Below are 19,795 nucleotides of genomic sequence, written 5' to 3'. Positions count from 1 at the left end.
CACAATACACTTTTATACAGATCTAAAAGGTGTCAAAATTAGTAGCTGCAAACTTGTTTCTTGCATGTGATTTTTCTTTTTTAGCTTAAAAGATTTCAGAAAATGGCTCTGAAATACGTTTGTCATCTGTTGTAATGTCAAGGATATTCAGAACAAGAAAATTCTATAATACAATAGAGTCCAGATATATTTTTTTATGTTGCTGGCCTCTGTTTTGAGATTGTACAAGGTTATGTGCAAAAACTAAGTTTGTCAAAATTCATACTATAGCAGTTTCAAGCTTTTGCTAGGTAAACTAGATACAGCATTTATTACACAGCAGGGCAACACTAAAAAAGAGAAACAAATCTATGATGGGTACACAAGAACAATTTCATAAGCTTCACTTGAATAGGTCTAAAAGACTGTACAAATATACATTTCAACTATTCAGAATGATACATGAAAAAAAATCAATTTCCCCATAGTCTACTATACACGTTGAACTGGTAGCTTGTATGGTTGGCCCTACACTACCATGTGAAAAAGGGTAATGTTTAAAAAGACATACAACTGAACATGTACAAGAGTGAAATAAATGTTGAAAATGCAGATAAAATAAACCTCTGCTTTTCTCTGTGTGCATTCTGGAGCCACCAGCTTATCCGTTTTCACATTAAGTTACTGTGCTCATCCCAGCAGGTTTTCTCAAGCAAGATTAGCCAACAGCATCCTTAAATAACCACTGGAATAATAATAGTGGCCACAACCACCACATGCCATGACCTAGCACTCGAAAGGCAGTACCAGTTAGAATTTAAGCTTAGCAGTCATACTGAAATGCAAGTGTGTGGACAGTTGTAGATTGGATCGTCTTACTGACACTTGTGAATCAAGCAGCTTATGCTTGCTGGCTACTCAGCTCCACGCCAGTTAAGCTGCTATGCATCGGTTCTGCCACTCCGTCAGTCACACTGTCAAACTGATCTCCATCCTCACTGTCAATTGTGCTATTCTGCCATTCCATCTGCTGATTTGACAAGCTCTCCTCAATCTCTGATGCATTTTTCCATTGCGACTGGTCCTTAGACCAAAACTCTTCTACTTTTCCATAGGAACGATTCTTCCACTTTGACTGTTCTTCATCACTTTCCGATCCACCCCCTTTTGTCTCAACAGTCGGTTTACTGCTACCAGCATCTTCACTTTGGGAGGATTCATCTGTCCACACTTCTGGTTTTACTTCCGATGTATTATCTTCAAAATCAGACACCTGCTGAGAACCAGGCCCACTGTCAGACTGCGAAGCTCCATCTTTCCATTCAACAGCATCATCTTGATCATCCTGATCACCTTCGCTATCTGAAACATCACCTACCAGTTTTGTGGGTTCTTCAGCAGAAATAATCTCTTCATATTTAGAGCTCTCCTCTTGTTTTTGATCAGACTTCTCTGGAGACTGTAATGTATTTTCTTCAATGATTTCCTTGGATATGCTGTCCTCTGGGTTCTCCACTATGCTGTCAGAAGAGGTTTTCCCACCAATGTCAGAAATACGCTGACCAAACGGACTACCGCTTTCATTGTATTCCTCCTCTATATTTTCATAGCTGTCTGAGGAACTTTCATTGTCTTTTTCTAAGTTTATTTTTTTATCAACAGTCTTACTAACATTGACTCTGGAATTCTTTTCATCGTGGTTTTCAAACAGCCATTCAGCATCAAAATCCATTTCATGTTTGACCTTGTTTAACTCTTTCATATTGAAACCAAGCAGCACACCAGGTTTGTATTTTTCACAATCTCTAACACATTTCTTCCTTTTGTTACTAAAATGAGACGCAATATCAGATTTCCATAGCCACAAACTGGCAGCCAGCTTTTCAATCTCTCTCCTAGTGGGATATGGTTGCTTGTTAAAATATTTAGTAAGAAATGTTTTCCTGGCTTCATAGGAATCATCTTCATGACCCTTGGGGTCCAATGCTAGAACTACAGGTTCTTCAGGCTTCTCCTCAAAGGCAGAGGGAGAGTCATCATCATCCATTTTCCTTTTCTTCATTAGTGAGAATTCCATGTGTTCGTAAGTACGTTTTACAGGTGCTACAGCTGGAGACTGACTTAGCCGAGATGATGAAGTACCTTTGTCCTGGCCATTCTGAGTCTTCCCAACACCTCTGCAATGAACAAGGTGCAGTGTTATAGTTGAGGCAGTCATGTTACTAGTATATACACCAAGGCAATGAATGCATTTGTAGGTCAGCTTTTTCTCAACTGGATGAACTGTCTGAATTACTTGATGCCTCTCCCGTAGATGATGCGCAAGTGCATCAGAGATGGGTCCTTTTAGGATTGAGAAGCACAGAGGACAGAGAGTTTTCCCCACATCTTTTTTGTAAGGAACTGCTGCTTGTGGAGAACTTTTTACAGGTACATCAGACTTCTCCTGGATTTTCGGCTGTGGTTTCGGAGGAACTGGGGGAGTATTCTGAGCATGGTAAGCTACAGATTCAGCAGGAGCATCTCTCAGGTTGTAGGTGGTTACAAGAAGATGTATATTCGTGTGACTACCCTGCTGCAATGTCAAATCAAAGGTTAGCGTGGAATCAGTTTTAGGTCCCATTTCTTCATCAACATGAACCATCCGCATATGAGCGGCCATCTTTTCAACATCATTGAAGGTTGAACGGCAATACGGACAAGACAGACCATGTATTAACATATGATTAAGCAATGTATCAGTGGGTAAATAGCGATTACAGTATAGACATTTGCTAGTGAAATTGTGTATTTTCATGATATAGTTAGCTACCGCAGGCACCTTTTCAGCCTTGTGCTCCTTTTCAAAGTGGACACTATACACGTTTTCAGGAAAGAGCTCATTACAGATTGTACAGATTTTCCACTTCTGAGTGGATGATGTATTGACAGCAGAAGGACCTGTAGCAGCTACAGGAGATTTTGAGCCAGACTGACCTAATACTCTTGAAGCTGCCTGTGACTGAGATAACGACGTCTGTTTCAACTGAGCTGATGAAAGAGAAGATGAATTGGCAGACTGAAGAGAGTATCTTGCTGAGGCCTGTGATCTCTGTTCCCCTCCAAGAGTATAAGGCCTTCCATTGCCACTTGTTGAAAACTGTTTCATTGTTTGCGATTGCTGTGGAATAGAAACTGGTGCATTACCACTTAAGTTTAGCCTTCCCCCTGGCTGACCAACATAACTTGGCGGTACTGATTTGACCCCATAATTGTTTTGTTGTAGGTGAACATTTGACATCATATTCACTCCTGTGGAATTTAACGTAGGCTTTGGTATTGTGAGTCTGTTCATCATCTGTTGTGACGAAAGGGATCGAACACTTCCAGGGGAAAGGGGACCCATCCTCTGAGGGAGTCCCATAGGCTTTTTATCCTGTGGTTTTGGAGCTATTAGCATCAAAGGTTTAGATCTTGGAACCACTACATTGGTGTGACCTATCATTGCTGTTACCTGATATCCTATACGTTCGTGGTCTTCGATAACATGCTGTACTAAAGCTTCATATGATTTCGGCATAAAAAGGCATCGTTTGCAGTGAATACTACCCTCCTCTCGGGTACTGGAACTTAACGGAACTGCACCATTGAGTGACTTTTCACCTCCCTTCGCTATGTAAGGAGCAGCAACATGCTGAAAATGTTCCCTGTAAATGTGCTTTCTAACTATTTCATAGAGAGGATCTCGGTAAGTGCACTTCTTACAGTAATAAACAGCTTGTTCTACACTGTCAGCCTGCTTAGGTTTAAGGCTATCATGTTTGTTTTTATCTTTAAAAGTGCTGATGCCTCCACTTGGTGTATTGGCATTTGGAGCATGAAATATTTTAATGTGCGTTTCCAAAGTCTTTTTGTCCGCATTGAAAGTACAGTAAGGACAATTAAGGAGAATCCTATTTTCAAAGTCTTCACTATGAACATTCCGGAAGTGGCTTTTGTACGCTGAAAAGAACTTCGAGGAAAACGGACATGCACTGCAGCAAAAGGGCTTTGTCCGATAGTCCTTAAAACAAAGAACAAAGCAGGAACTAAATATTGAAAAGCAGTTTTTAGAACAACAACATCCATGACCTTCTCAAACAGTAACGTTTCTAAATAATAGTCTCAAGACCCACTGCAACAGCTTCAAACCTTTAGATTAATTTCTTCTCTCCAATTTTTGGCCTGCAGATCAGGCCCTGAAAAGTTTATCCTCTGAAAATGCATGTGATGTGGCAAGTGCCAATTTAGAGGTCCCTCAAGAATTTAACCATAAACTCAGTGTGCAAGGATAAATCACAAGCATCTTTCTCCACCAGTCAAAGAAAAAGCCTCATTCCCTGCAGCTGAGCTGCATGAGTAAGTTCACTGTAAGCTCATTTCTGGGGGCAAATGGCATTCATGATTGTTTGAGTAGAACATCAAAATCTGCCAACAATTTATAGATAGAAGATGGATATATAACTTTAGCTTTCAGTGTCTTAATCCATTACAAACCTCAATATAAAAGGCATTCTTCAAAACTTAGTTTTGGTGAACAAATTGATTTAAGCTTACCAAGACATATACTAAGGCCACACAAGACCTTAAAGCCACCAAGCCTTTCCTTCTGATCAAAGTACAAACCTGATTTTTAAAACAATCTTCAATCAGGGAAAAAAAAAATGTGCTTCCCTGCACCCTTTATCTTTGTTATATTTAACATGTTGCCGATGAAGTTCTTGTCAACTGTTGTAAAGAAACTAAAGTTACATTGGCCTTAGAGATAGCCACAAGCAACCTGGCATTTCAGATGAGGTAAGACATGAAATTCAAATAGTTACAGGCATTCATCATGATTGTCAAAACAAGTCTTGTGCATCAAGCTACACATAGATCATCTGAAGTGGATGGAGAGTTGCACTCTCCCTCTGCATAAGTAAGTAGGAATATATGCTTCTGTCCACCTTCTGAAGCCTCAGACATCTGTTAGGCTGGAGCCAAGTTACAACAAAACAAACTAAACAAAAGCTGCCTCCTTTTACATTACAATTTTTATTCTGGAATTAACTAGAAAAAAGGACAACAGTGTATTTTATGGAACACAGTAATAAAGGAACCTTTTTAGATTAACACTAAACTAAGAATCCATCATAATACAGGTTCCCATTTCCTGTAAGAGCAATAACTGATCTTTCAGATGCCAAAAGAGGGTTTAGTTTGTAGAGATATTTCTCACCTTCTCACTGTTCTGTCAGTGCTGGTATTATATTGTACCATCGGTAGAGGCTACTGCAGTGCACACGACTTGCTTTAAATGTGTTTAATCAGAATCAAATAATATCACTATTACAGTATTATTTCCAACCTCCACTTCTAGCTCAATTAAAATCTCCTTTATTACTGGCTCAGAAACATTTAAAAAGTAAGACTTCCAGCATCACTTCACTGTGCTGTATAGAACTATGTATGACTAAACCAAACCTCAGACATAGTCAGATTATGAGAATCCTCAGATGTGACAGACAGCTAACAGAGCCACAACAATAGTGCGAGTTAAGTATGTTCATTTAAAGTTTTTCTGAAATGACGAAAACATATAATGAAACACTTAAGGGAAGGTAAAAAATTTATCACAAACTGTACAAAATTGTTGATCTTTTGACTAGAAGGATGGTGAAATTGTGCTAAGCTTGAAAACAGATGGGCTCTTAATATGCAGTTGTCAAAGGCTGAGTAAGATTTCTTGGCCTATCAGTTCTCCAGCACTTGGCTATCCATACTGCTACGACAAAGACCAGGATGACAAATGAAGATCAATGGGTAAAGCTGCAGGAAAAGCTCTTGGCATATCTGTGAAACGCCCTTTAGTAAGAACCATCTTCAGAATCAGATGTGTCAACATAAACTATTACCAACCTGATTTTTTGTAAGCGATGGGTCCCACAATCCTACATCCTCCCATGTAGTGTTTTTCAAATAAAAATCATTAGGTTCAAACTGCTTAAAATCCTGGAGAAGGGGAAGACGGGAAGAGAGTACAGAGAATCAAAACCAAAGACCAACTGCTCCCTTAAGCAACTCTTGTAAGCATCCATGCAGTCCTCTCAAGTGCTGCTGGCAAACAGTAGATATCATTAATTCAAGGAAATGTGGGTATTTCAGATGCACCTCTTCGGAGGTGAAGAGTTTTAAATAGTCTCCATATCACAAAACACCTCAAGACCTATTTTCAATACTAATCCTTCTAATTAACCCAAGATTGTAATTATGTACCTGCCCCATTTTCAAAAGCATTCATGGAAAAATGTATTCCTGGGCTACTGCTAAACATTTAGGGTCATATAGATGCTTTACCAGAACTCTTGATTTTTTTGTTTGTTTGGGTTTTTTTTTGTTTGGTTTGTGTTTATTTTTGGGTTTTTGTGTGTGTGGTTTTTTGTTTTCTTTTTTTGGTTGTGGTTCTTTTTTTTGCGGGGTGGATGTTTGATTTGGTTTTGTTTTTATTAGTTTTAATTTCACACAGGAAGTCAGATAAAAAAGTTTTACAAGTTTGACTACATGTATGATGTCCAAGAAGCCCAATTCCTATTAGATTTTTTTTTTTCATTAAGTACTTTGGCATTTCATCTTTGGCATGTAAGTCAGCAGCACATAAGGACTCAAAACCAGTATTTCTACTGAAATGAATACTGAAAGTAATGTTCTCCCGGTTCAGAATTTTGCCCTTAAAAATTATACTTGCTCCACAAAGTTTCTGAGCAGGAGTGACTGGTGTTTCTTTTTCTTGTGCAATTTCACTTAAATGGTCTTTAAAGAGACACTAACAGAAAAGCCAAAGCAAACAGGTCATAATTTGCTGAGTATTCTTAGAGAGTTAAAGTGTGTGAACTGACAGTACAGAAGTTAGTGTTCAGGAAAGAAAGCTGTACTTTTGAGACGACAGTGATGAAGTTTGTCCAGAAGAGTAGCACAAATACTTCCTAGAAGGGAAGGGTAACAGGTACAGAAGTGATTTTGTAACTTGATGACCTACTGTGAGCACTGACAAACACTTGATGAAAACCTCAGAACCATCTTCTGTCCCCCAAGAACATCCTATACCGCACCTAGTTCTTGCTTCATTCCTAGATGTTCAGTTAGCAAATGCTATTTTTAAGATTCCAACATAAACAAAAGACAACCTACCTTCAATATGTATCAGGTCAGTCACATATAGCCTGAAGTGTATCTTGTCTCCACTAAAAAGCGTTTACGGGTACATTTTTTAGCTCAAGTTACTAATTAAGTCATACTTTGTGTAGAACTTAAAAAGCAACGCAGGGGGTAGCAACGCCTGAACAAGAAGGCTCAAATGGAATCCCAGAATCATTCTCAGAAGCTGGTGAGAACAAATGAGTATGGTGTGGGAACAGAATACAAGGGATTCCTTCAAAATTCACAGTAAAAATTTAACATTTTGTGAAATGGGTCTTAAAAAAAAGGAAGCCATACACCAAAGACCTCACAGTCCCATTAAAATTGGAGCATTTTACCCCTAGCTACAACACTTGGGAGGCATCATACTTACTTCTATATGTTCTTTACAGTATTCCAAACCAATGTCACTAAGTATTTTTTTCACAGTTTTCCGGGCCTTTCTTAAACTGCCAAGGTTGTTGACAGGAAGTTGGAACATAGTTTCTATTGAAAAAGAAAGTAAGAGAAAAGGTTTAAGTCAAATGTGTTTTGTCTGATAGTGTTCAACAGTTAGTAATTTTCTGTCTCATTTTACCCATATAACTCAGTAGCAGAGCTGTACCATTAACTAAGAAACTACCACATTTTCTGTCTGATTTGTTCTTAAATGAGGCTGGCCAGAAAGCTAGATATTGACAAACTTAAGAGAGCACTTAAACCAACAAACTGATGTAACAACTGCTGCAGGAGTAATCAACTGCATCTGGAAAGAACTTCTTTTTTTAAGTGTCTGTATTTACATGAAGTTTACCTCCTGTGCTGAAGTACTTAACAACTCAATTTATTTTTTGTGCATAGGTATCCTGATTTGAAAATCGAAAACTGGTAAGTTGAGCTTCAAGGTTTGTGTCAGTCTTGTAATAGATTTAATAGTATCTCTTCAGTGAGAAAGAGGTTTCTTGCATTCAGCTGTAGGTAGGGTAAGAAATTAATACTGTTTCCTCCATTTACTGTATTTATAGCTTTAAATGGCTGACAAGCTGTTTGGCATATATTCTTCCTTTATTAAGACGGGATCTGGAGGCTTGGTTAGAGCCCTTCAGAGATAGAATCACTGGAAAAAGTACACAAGATGGCTTAACACCTCTAAGTGTAGCTGGGTATTTTCAGCCTACAAGACAACCCTCCCTTTCAGTTCCCCACACAGAGATAGCTAATACCAATTAAACTGCCCGCTAATGACTGGGGCTATCCAGCTAAGAGAAAATCTAAAATTTTAAGGTATGTGGATTCCCAGATTCAACCATTACCACTAAGATTTCTTCCTAACACTAATAACTACTCTTATTTTGTGTAATCAGGAATTCTCAGTCTGCATGCTGCCATCATTATGGTAAGCGCTTGCACAGCTACAGAGCCATCACCAACAAGTCATCTGCACTTTAAGGTGCAAAATGGCAGAAATGTGAAGGTCCCTGACAACGTACAGTTATTTTGGAAGTGAGAGGGGGTGGAGCCAGCAATAAAAAGGTAGGCTTTTCTCAAAGAACAAGGGGAGGAAGCTTCTTAAATAGCAAGGAGGTGTCAGAGTTGTTATCTTGTTCCCTAGGCTTTAACAATCCAATGCCTGTTGCATAAAGAATATCACCACAGAAGATAAAAGCTGCATTTTTGATCATTAATATTTTCGTGAGCCAATTCAGAAATGTTGCTTTCTTTGAACAATAGAAGGTTTGATTTGTATCACCAACTTAATCTACTGTAAGGCCAAAGACTACCTACATCGATTAAAAATGGACTACTTTTTTGTTAGAAGCTTGAAAATATTTTTTAATGCTTTCAAACAGAAGCCCTAGAATCCAGAGTTAACAGAAGTTCACAGCCATTAAATATTTGAGTTAGACAAAAATCTCCCCTTTTATCATGAGATCAAGGGCAACTGCTGGTCTACAAAGAGCTTACTATGAAATTTTCTCCAAGTACAAAGGATATGGGTTGTAACTACAACAACTGAGAGTCTTTGATCAAAACCAACCCTTCTATATGCACTATTATGCATAATCCTTGAAGTATTACTTGTCTGTTTACACACTAGCCTTTTTATTTTCCTACTCCTACCAACCTTTACTAGGTAATGCTTTAAGACAGTCACTAACAACTTAGTATTCCATGATTCCCACCAACACCACTGTTTCCTTTCAGAAATAAACAAACCTGAAAAGTTCAGCCTGTAACAGTGCTAATACAAACCACTTCAATCAGTCTCACAATCTACAAGTAGTGCTGCTAGCATGTGTTGCTAGGCTCTAGTCTCTTCAAATTCAATAAATTCAGAAATAGCTTCTGGATAAGAGCAGAAAGCTATCATGACATTTAGGATTCATATCACAACTATAAATTAGAAACTAAGTGGAAACAAGCCTGACTTTATAAAAAGATCTACAGGAAAATTTTCAGAAGTACCAAAGCAACTCTGATCATTAAGGATTTTGGTACTTGTATCAGGCTGGCCACTGTCACACATTACCAGAAGCAAATATAGTGTCATTTTAACACCCATATATGAAAACAAAGGGGAAAAAAAAAGTTTAGACCTTGTCTATAAATCTCAGGGATTCCAAATTACTCAGTTGCAGTATTTGCAATAATGAAGTTACTTAGACACATCATGCAAAGTGACTAATGACAGTAATTTTCAAACAACATAGGCCAGAAGAAAAAGTATTTCAATGTTGTGTATTAATTTAATCCAAGTAACACTTGTTAAGAGAATTTAGTATAATTGCAAACATCTTGATTTCTTCACATAACTCTAGTCTCAGTGAAAAGGATTAGAATTGGAGAAAATTTAGAATTAAGTTCATATGAAAAATGGTTATGTTCTGTATCTTATCTGGCACTTCTCATTTTAGGGAAACTCAAGCCACTTCAGAACTATGCAGAATTAGCATTCTAGTGAAATACCTTATTGGTAGATTCACTTTAAAGTCTCATGATATGAACCCTACTCAAGCTATCAAGAACACTTCTACAGGCATTCTTGGCCATCTCAGAGAAGGCAAGGATTAAACAGATCATGGCAGTAAACTACTCTGTCTTACCAGTTATTCCCTCTAAAGCCTCGAATGACTGTGCGGGAAATCGTGAACTGCTCTTTTTTTTGATGTATCCATTCTCATCTGTACTTTTATAAAATCAAATATTTCATCTGCAATTATAAACAATATCCAGGCCTAAGACATTCTCCCTTTCTATGCAAGAGCAAATATGATTGTCCAAATAATTAGAGTGATTCAGGTCATCCTTTCAGAATGTTACTCACTCCTGCCCAGTGAATTATTTTTAATCCTCAAAAAGGACTAGAAAATAAGGTTTAAATTTGAGTGTCCAACTTCTTGTTACTTTGACAACTGACTCAGGCAAATCAATTATTGAAATCTGCATTTAAGCTTATGGTTCCTTTATCAGATTTTTGGATAAAATTCTGAATTTATCCATGTTCCTTTCCTCTTTGTATTAAAAGCTCTTTCTAAAGGCATACATTGTACAGAAGTTTAAGAAAAACACTTTCAACACACATTAGATTTTTATAACTCTGTACTGCATCTTAGGCTTCAGTTAAGTAACTAAGAATGTGCCAAGTTCCACCCTGCTTTCCTACCTGTCCTTGCCCATACTGTGATACTAGTTTTACTGTGTAAGCCACCTCTGGGCTGATGCTGTATCCTGTTATTTGTACTATTACTTAACATGCTTTTGGATGAAGTAAAATAAAAATAATACCATTTATGACAAAGTATAAGCACATAAATGGTGGAAGAGCTTTTGAAAATAGTAACGGATATTTACCTTGCAAATAGGAATTTGTATTGAGAAATTGTTGTATTAAAAAAATTAAGACTACATTTACATATTTCAGGGCAATATTACAATTAGTTTAGTTACTTCAAATAGAACTGAGATCTCCTTGACTAAAAATATTAGTTGAAGGTTGCAATTTTGCTTCAATTGTAAAAACAACATCTAATATAGCTTAAAGTTGAGCCAGGTCCACTTCAAAGACATGAATAGTAATTGAAAATATTTGACAACAGGGCTGAGGATCAGCAATGCCAGTTTTGTGAAATATTAGTAACAAATCTGTTTAAAATATGGTAAAGACTAATGGGAAAAAAAGCTGTTGCCTAAGAATTTAAACTCCTAACTATTCTACTGATTAATGCAAATGGCTTAATAAGGTTGTGTCCTACTTGCAATTTCCAAATAGTAGCATTTTTTCTATTTTTGATCTGCAGTTGAAACAGTAAGTGAAGCTTAACATTTCCAGATGGAAGAAACAACTCCAACCTGCAGTTTCTTCTCCTAGACCAGTCACTACAAAATAGCTTTCAATGCTGAGCCCACTGTCACTTTTTTCATGACTTAAAACAGATCTGACTTTTGTGATACTAGAACTGCATTAATAGGAAAACAAAAAATACCACAGTGCACACAGTGGACTTACATCCTTAAACATAGATCACAAATTGGAAAGAAAATATTCTTCCTTAACATTCTATTCCCTCTCTTCCCTAACCAGAACTGGGAAGGCTCAGTGGCTCTGAATACTAAGCTACAATGAAGTAACACAAGTTTGCTTTCAAAGCACAGCATCTTTTTTTTTTTTTTAATTTAGCCTCAAGAACATCCATTTATTAAAAGTTCTTGCTGCTGCAGTTCGTAGAGCAATAGTAAAAAATATTAATGTAGCCAAGAAATTAATCATGGCTCCACTAATTCCTGTTTTCTAAGGGCAACTGAGTAAGTGTGGCTCTCGCTGTAATGCATTGGTGCAGTAATGCTTTCAGTAGCTTCTTCATAGCTAGCTGTAAGCTCAATTTTTTCCATTAAAAATTATATGAAGCAGCATAGTCAAGTATGTTCAGGATTTGAATGAATATTTTCAAGTGAACTTCAAATCCAGGGAGATAATGTCCTAATAATTTTATTCTAGAATAGCCCAAGTTCTTAATAACTGTAGAAACACCAGTGCCTGAAAACATTACATTTTAAAATTTCTAGCAAGCTGTGCTGTTTTCTTTAAAACCAAAGTCCCCACTTGAAGAATATACTCAATTTTGCTGGTAAAGAAACAATTTTTTTTTTTTTCTTACAAAGTGAGAGTCAGTACAGAGTTTATCTTTAGGCAATAATCACTTGTGAACTTGAAAGTCAGACAGAAGTCTCAAAATAATGCTTATTAACAAACAGCTTATTTTAGTACAAACCACCACTAACAACTTCTTCACCAAAAGAATCAAATACTTTCTCTTAATTGCTCTAATATACCTGGACATGCCAAATACACCATGACATACATATAAACCCAAGTGATAAAGAAAGCAAATTATTTAGGGCTGCCTGAAAACAAGGTCTCTATTCTACCCGCACAATCTTGCCTCTGCCCTTCTGCCTGCCTCACAGTCAAGTCTTAAAGACAAATCTTCCTATCGCAACACATCATAATAGAGGATATAATTAGATCTTCACAGCTGAAAACTGAAGATCAACCTTACTTTGCAAATTCTGCTTGACAGCCGAATCCAACTCACCTAATCTTAACAAAAAACTCATCCTTAAGCAAATACACTTCATTTTATTTAGGAAGTTTCTTGACCATTTAATCGTAATTAGTGGAGAGCCAGATACAGTCTGATATTATTATGCTTTGTGACCACAAAAAGAGCTTTTAGCATCTCCATTCATTTCCATGTACAGCAAGTAACTCAAATTGTAATTGCAATATACACAACAAACTGCTGGCATATCCTTGAATGTGGACATTAAACCAGCTGGGATTAAGAAGTGTCTCAAATCATCATTTAGACATTAATGCTATTCTTGAAATGAGGTATCCTTTATCTGACCAAAAGTTGATGTTTAAGATAGGACCCCTGGAACATCTCTTTTGCACTGTCAGGGCTTCTTCCTACCGCTCTGAAGCTTAGGTCCAAGTAATTATTTTAACAGAACACAATACTAAGGAATGCAGCATCCAGCACTGCAAAACCTACTAGTGCTCCGATCTGGCATTGAAGCTACCACTGCATCCAGCATCCCCCACAGCAAAGCAGGCCCATAATAAAGGGTCACAGATCAACTGATCCTTCCCTAAAATAGTTTAGTTTAATGCTATTTCTCCTGAAGTATTTTCTACTGAAATGCCAAAAATGAAGTGCAGTACTCTGCACTTCAGTGAAGATAAATCAAAGGCACAAGCCTTTTCACTAGGCACAAGCAGCTCAAGCTTTGCAGATCTATTGGTTACCAATCCCTGATGGTTAAAGTGCCACTTACCTAATACTATAGGCTCAATACACAACTTCTCTCTGTGATGTCGGAGTAGCTTTCAAAAGAAGCTGAGCAGCATGTATTTGTTATATAAAGGAGGAATTCATTTATCCTGACATTATACCACTCAAGCAATGACAATTCCAGCCCAGGATTCTAATTAGCAGGACATCCTGTATTTCCATGTATTCTGTTTTATAGCAGCCAAGGCATAACTGATTTTAATTGTTTTCCTGTATGGTTCTACTCTATCTTATTCTTTCCTGCACAAGACCCAGATATTTAATACATTATAGAACTTTTCTTTGTAAGGGAATGTGCATCTCTCCACACATTCACAGAAAAATAGTCAAGATGATCACGTATATGTTCAGCAAAAATAGTTCTACAAAGAAACCCGAGCATTTTTTATCCTCATTAAGTAACAGGAATAATGAGATCTGCCTCTAAGTCAACCAGTTATTTTCAAGTCCATGATTCAACAAACATAGTAAGAATTAAGTTTGTGCCTGCCCTTCTGTTTCCTACTTCTAGTGTTGGGTCCCACCTAGAAATACACTGGGAAGCCCTTGTTCGTAAGTTAAGTTACACATCAATCTGCACTAAGGAGCTGGGTAGAGAGAATAAATGATTACTTAAAAACAAGACCAACAATTGTCCTTACTAGATATATCCAGGTAGTATCTTCAGGTGCCTAAGAAAAGCGATTACTAATCTAGTTATAAGAAATTCTGAAAAATTAGACTGATTTAATAAAATCTCACTTGTCTTTAGTGTGCTTGTACACAAAATGTCTGACTCTACCAGTCACAAAATATGGTAAAATAAGCAGACTGTGTAAGAAATATTTGGAACCTTCTTTTGCTCTGTATTTATGCAGTACTTAGCTTTATACAAAGGTCTAGTCCACAGTCAGGTACTGACTCCTAGAATAATTCAGTAGCCAAGCGGAAGCAGAAAAGACAAGCTATAAAAGAGTACTAAATTAGAAACACTGCACCTCAGTTTTTGTTTCACAGTCACATCTTGGAGATGCAAGGACCTATTTTAGACAAACTTCATGCAGTACTATTTCACTGCTATGGGTAACAGCCACTATGCAAAGCATGAACAAAAAGCTAAGACAAGTTTCCTAGCTAGTGCAGATGCGTTCACAAAAAGGCGTGAATGAAGCACACTCTGATCTTCATCCAAAAACCTGCAGGGGGGGGCGGGAGGGAAGGTTTTTTGGAAGAAGCAAGGAGTATTTGCAAGGTAAGCAGAGGAACAACAGTTAGAGATGTCACAGAACTCCAAGTGTGTACATGGTATTGTGCTTGGGAGAACTGAAGCACTGTCTTTGGCTTTTAACAGGCTGTAAGAGTCCCAAGAAGGAAGAATTTAATCTCAAGTGCGGTCCTGATATGTGCATCTTATAACCTCAAAATTAGGGCATAAAATGACTACAAAGACTTCAGAAGTTTGAGAAGTCTACAGGAACCAGCACTTCAGTTCACTCAATAGAATCACATCCTGAAATGGGAGCGAGTCAGGACATAATATAGGCTGATTGAATTAAATTAATAATTATGTCCAAGTTTTAGGAAGCAACTAATACTACAGGCCAAAAGAGGCAACAACATCGTGCCTCTTCTGTTTACAATCAAAGGCTTTTTCAGTGTCTTCAAAGAACAAAAAAGGGACCTCACTTCAAGGTTAGTATTGCTTCACAGCAAAGGGCTTTTTCTCTCTACTCAATTTTCTAACCAAGTCAGCCATAGTTGGTAAAAGAAAATACTAGTAGGTAAAAAATTGTGTAACACCTTGAAATGCTCTCAGGAGCACTAGTGTGAACAATAATCAGGAAAAAACATAATTCAAGTGAACAGGGGGGACAAACCATTACTAGAGAAAATTTCTGCTTCATTTTAAGAACTTAACAGTGCAAATATGCTAAGACATGGGAAATCAAGACTTCTAATTTTTATGGCATTACAAAAAAGCAAAAAGGAAACAAGGTCTAGCCCAAAAACTAGCCACCTCAGAGTCACAGAAAAGTTTCAACAAATCCCAAATTTCTCAATATATCACTTTTTTTTTTTTTTAAACAGATTTTAGCATTCAGATAGACTTGCAGTGACTTTCAGGTCCAAATTACCTCTTCACCAATGTGCTACTCTTACTAGCACTTAAAATTCCAGATGGAAACAATTGCAGTCACTATTCTAAAAACATCCAGAATGTCAACTTTGACACATCCTCCTGTTATGTTACTCCAAGTAATCCACTCTAAGTTGATTTTTAAACCACTTTTAGCATTTAATAAACTATCCTCACTGTGCCAGCTTCAAGCACTTCAAGTTAACATGGCCATGCAGTTCAGCCCTTTAACACATCAGTTACCAAGGGACTGGAACCACCTAGAAAACCGAGTCAAAAGATGAGTTAAAAAAAGATTACTATGCAATTATTTGCAAAAGTAATTAATGTAAAATATAATACTGCATGCCTGTTTTAGAATTCTATATTGCAACAGCTAACATTTTCTTATGCTACCTATTCTCAGTGCAAATAGTCCTCCCTTATGAGGGAAGTACTGATCTCATACACACAATACACTGTATTCACAACTTGACAACTATGACCCTGCAGGAAGGTAAGCACCCAGGAGAGAGAGGATAAGAAACACAAGAGGGAAAAACAGCAAAAACCCCGTATCTGTCAAATTATCAGAGGTGATAAAAGAGAGAAAGCTTCCACCTGTCTTTAGACCCCAAAAGCTGTTCCTATTTTAGTGTAACTAAAATCGTAATTCTCCAGTAGATCTTTTGCATTTTGGACCTCCTCAGAAGAGCTACCTTGCACCTCTGACACCATCAGGTAACAGATGTTAGACCATTTCAGCTCTGCCAACTTTATCTAGAACAACAAAATAGAGGATCTTCTAGTATACAGCTTCAACGCACGCACAAGGCAACAATGCTATTCTGATTCTGGGAAAGATGCATCAGGTTTGGAACAAGACAACCTTTTTCTCTCAACTAAAATCTTCAGCAAATATACCACATCTGCCTCATGTAATTTTCTTTTTTGGACAACATTATTCAATGTGCTTCATGTTTGAGCTTTGTTATAGTTCTAACAAGCAGCAAATATATTTCTAATGTCACGGTCTTGTTAGTAAAATGGTGGTTTTCATCCAGAAATAGTTTAAAAACCTGAAGAAATAATCGGGGAGAAAATCTTTCTGTGTAAAGGAACCAAGGCAGCACCAGTCTAGGTTTTCTTCTCTTTATGCTTAACTGAAAATTCCACCATTTCCTTCCTACCACAGTCAGGTTGTACCATTAGGAAAGCCTTCCATGACCAGCAAGCACAGAAGTGCAGGCAACCCTAAACACTTCATTGAGGAAGATGTCTTCACTCAACAAGGTTTGTGAAGATCACTGTGAAATGGCAAGTAAAAAACAGTTATGGAATCCCCAAAATCTATAAAGAAAACACCCCTAGTCCCTAGTGCATTTTATTCTTATTCAGGCATCTCAAACCTGTATGAGTAGGCTAGGTATCCTAATGCTCCTTACAATGGCCACTGATTCTTCTGAAGTACCTGTCCACTGGCGGAACCAAGCCAGTGGAATACATGATTTTTTTTAATTTTACAGTAAGGTGGGATTTTTTTGTGGGTTTTTTTGGTTAGTTGGTGGTTTGGTTTTTTTGTTTTGTTTTTTTGGGGGTTTTTTCGTTTTTTTTTTTACATACAAGAAAAGTATGTCGTCAACATTGCTGATGATACTAGAAGAATAATTGGAAAGTTAATATCTGGCTATTCCATTTATTTCCTCTGGAAATTTTATGATCATAGTTCCAAGTTTATTTTAGTTCACAGAGCTGAGAACAGTTAGAAGCAGCAGTCAGTCAAGGAAAGGAAAATTACAAAATTAAACTTTCCTAGTGAGTATTGAGTGAAATTTAGAAATTAAGAGAGAAAAAAGTTATAAAAACAAGGCTCCTTGAAGAAAATTTTTTTTTACATGCATTTATCAATTTTCATCACGTACCATTTATTTTACCAGCTGATGATTCCCAGGCCTACAATGAAAACCTCACAGGAACATAGAGGTGGAAAACTGGTAACTCATTTTGAGAGCATTTTCCCCCCACAACGAAATATATAAAGTTACTCATAAGAAGCCACATTTACCCCTCAACCCTACCCGTTAAACACTGTAAGTTTATTTTTTGGGTCAACTGAAAGGATCAGCACTAAAAAGAAAAGCTTTATGCATATTCAGTATGTTGATCATCTTGGTTTCGTTGAGTAATAAAATTATTCAGCCACATTCAGTACACAGCCACATAAGAGTTGGTAGTCTTATTAATTACACAACTCTTCTCTTTGTTACTGTGGTTATGTACTTCCAAGCTGCCTCACCATAACTGATCAGTCAAAAGAGGGGTGCCAAAACACTTTTATGGGATAAAAAAAAAGTAGTATAGCTATTTAATCCTAAACCAAACATATGTCAAATACAGAAAAGCCAAAAGATGCAGACAATTGAATCAGTTTCTCATTTCCAGATAGCTAGTTCCCTACTACTCTTTAGAAGAGGCACTATTTCACCAAAGCTTAAGTGTGACAGCCCCTTCCCCGCAATGTGTACTGTGAACACCCTGCAGGCAAACCAACCCAATCTTCCACTAAAGGCTGCAACATCCCCAGCTGTAAAACTGGGAGCAAACTACCATCATGTGTGCAAAGGCACCACCCCTTTCACACTAAGGGCTCAAATTTCTAAATTGGACTAGAAGGACTTCCAAAGGACTAGACTCTCATCCAGGATAAATCCATTGCTGGTTCATTAAGCCTGCAACTAACATTTTAGGGCTACTGCAGGAAAAAAAAAAAAGTGTAACTCCAGGTAAAAAAGTCCTATATAAAATTTAATAAAAATGCAACTTTAGAAGGGGTCTTCCTACTGTAATGTAAACATCTACTATTTGTCAGTTTTTCAGATTTGATGCCAAGCTGAATTTATCAAATAAATCTGTGATTCCAACTGATTTTGATGCCAAAACCTTAGATTTAATGACAAACACATGCATCTCTTGAACAGACTGCTTCTTAAAAGTATTCTGTGAGATTTACACTTCCACACAACTTCTGTTAACTAATTTACCTCAGAATAAAACTAGAGATGCAATTAGAACCATCTCTTGGGCACACTATTAAAAAGAATAAAATATCAGTTTTACGTCCTCTTACGAGCACGTTTGGTTGACCCTTCCTTTCCTAATGCGGTCATTTACACATATTATGAAGATTGAGAAAAACCTGAACTTTTTGGTGATCTGAAACACAGTATTATCACCTGTACTGTTGAATAAAGTATTAAGTGTGAGCATGTGTGCAAACCAGACAATTTCATAAGCAATGTGTAAACCCAGCCTCTTCTATCCCATTGTGACTTTTTGAGTTTGTATACATCTATACTCAGATCAATCTTGTCTTATGAAAATAATTAGCTCTGTAAGAGCTGTAATTCATTAAAGCAGATTTCCTATACATTTTAAATTAAAAGATACTGTCTGTTATTTCTGAACATGCTTATAAAATTGGTACTGTTCTTACTCTCTCTTTTCCCCTCTCCCCCTCATCATCCCTCTGCTGCTGGAAAAAGTCTGTCCTTTCGTCGCTCTTTCCCCCTCTCCTCCTCATCCTTTCTTTGCTGGTTCTTGGCCTTCTTGGTCCTTACCTCGCTCATTTTCCCTCTTCTCATCTTCCCTGCGCCAATTCATAGCGTCCACATTCTTTCGTCGTTCTCTCTCATCCTGTCTCCACCGCTTCTTGATATCTTTGTCCTTAACTTGCTCATTTTCTCTCCTCTTCTCATCATCCCTGTGCCATTTTATTGTTTCTGCATTTTTCTGCGGCTCCACGCTTCTTTTGAGATAGTCTTGTCGCCTCCTCCTCTTTTTTAACATATCCCTTTCCCTGGCACGAGCCTGCTTTTCTTTCTGGGAAAGAAAAGCTTTACGGGGCATCATGAGCTGCTGCTGTACCTGTAATAATATCGTATCCATGGAATAATATACTATACATGCACTCAGTCAGGCACCAACAACTCTCATTTGGAGCTGAATACTTCAAATACTAAGCCAAGATAATTTTTACTGCTGCTTCTCTTTCTTTCATAACCCTCTGCTAGCTCCACATTACATAATGACAGGCAAGTTGCTGTGTTCAGCTCCAGGCACAACACCTAACTGGCACCTCTGCAGCTGGGGCACATCCAATGTTGAGAAGCCAACCAACCCCCTACAATCCCGG

General features: G+C 37.5%; 1 protein-coding gene across 1 annotated transcript; it reads right to left on the bottom strand.

Annotated features, from left to right (window-relative positions):
* Positions 1–880: 880 nt before the first annotated feature.
* Positions 881–19,380, bottom strand: ADNP (activity dependent neuroprotector homeobox; the record flags this gene model as incomplete). Its single annotated transcript, XM_082007365.1, has 4 exons — positions 19,221–19,380; positions 7,547–7,659; positions 5,896–5,988; positions 881–4,021 (listed from the first exon to the last, which is right to left on the bottom strand). Exons 1-4 carry the CDS (start codon positions 19,261–19,263, stop codon positions 881–883), a joined length of 3,390 nt encoding a protein of 1,129 aa, XP_081863491.1. The 5' UTR covers positions 19,264–19,380.
* Between the last annotated feature and the right edge of the window lie 415 nt (positions 19,381–19,795).

The sequence above is a fragment of the Phaethon aethereus genome, assembly GCF_964289735.1.
Source record: "Phaethon aethereus genome assembly, chromosome: 16".
In the NCBI taxonomy this organism is placed as follows: Eukaryota; Metazoa; Chordata; class Aves; order Phaethontiformes; family Phaethontidae; genus Phaethon; species Phaethon aethereus.
Note: the sequence above shows the minus strand (reverse complement) of the source record. Positions and strands in the feature narration are given on the sequence as shown.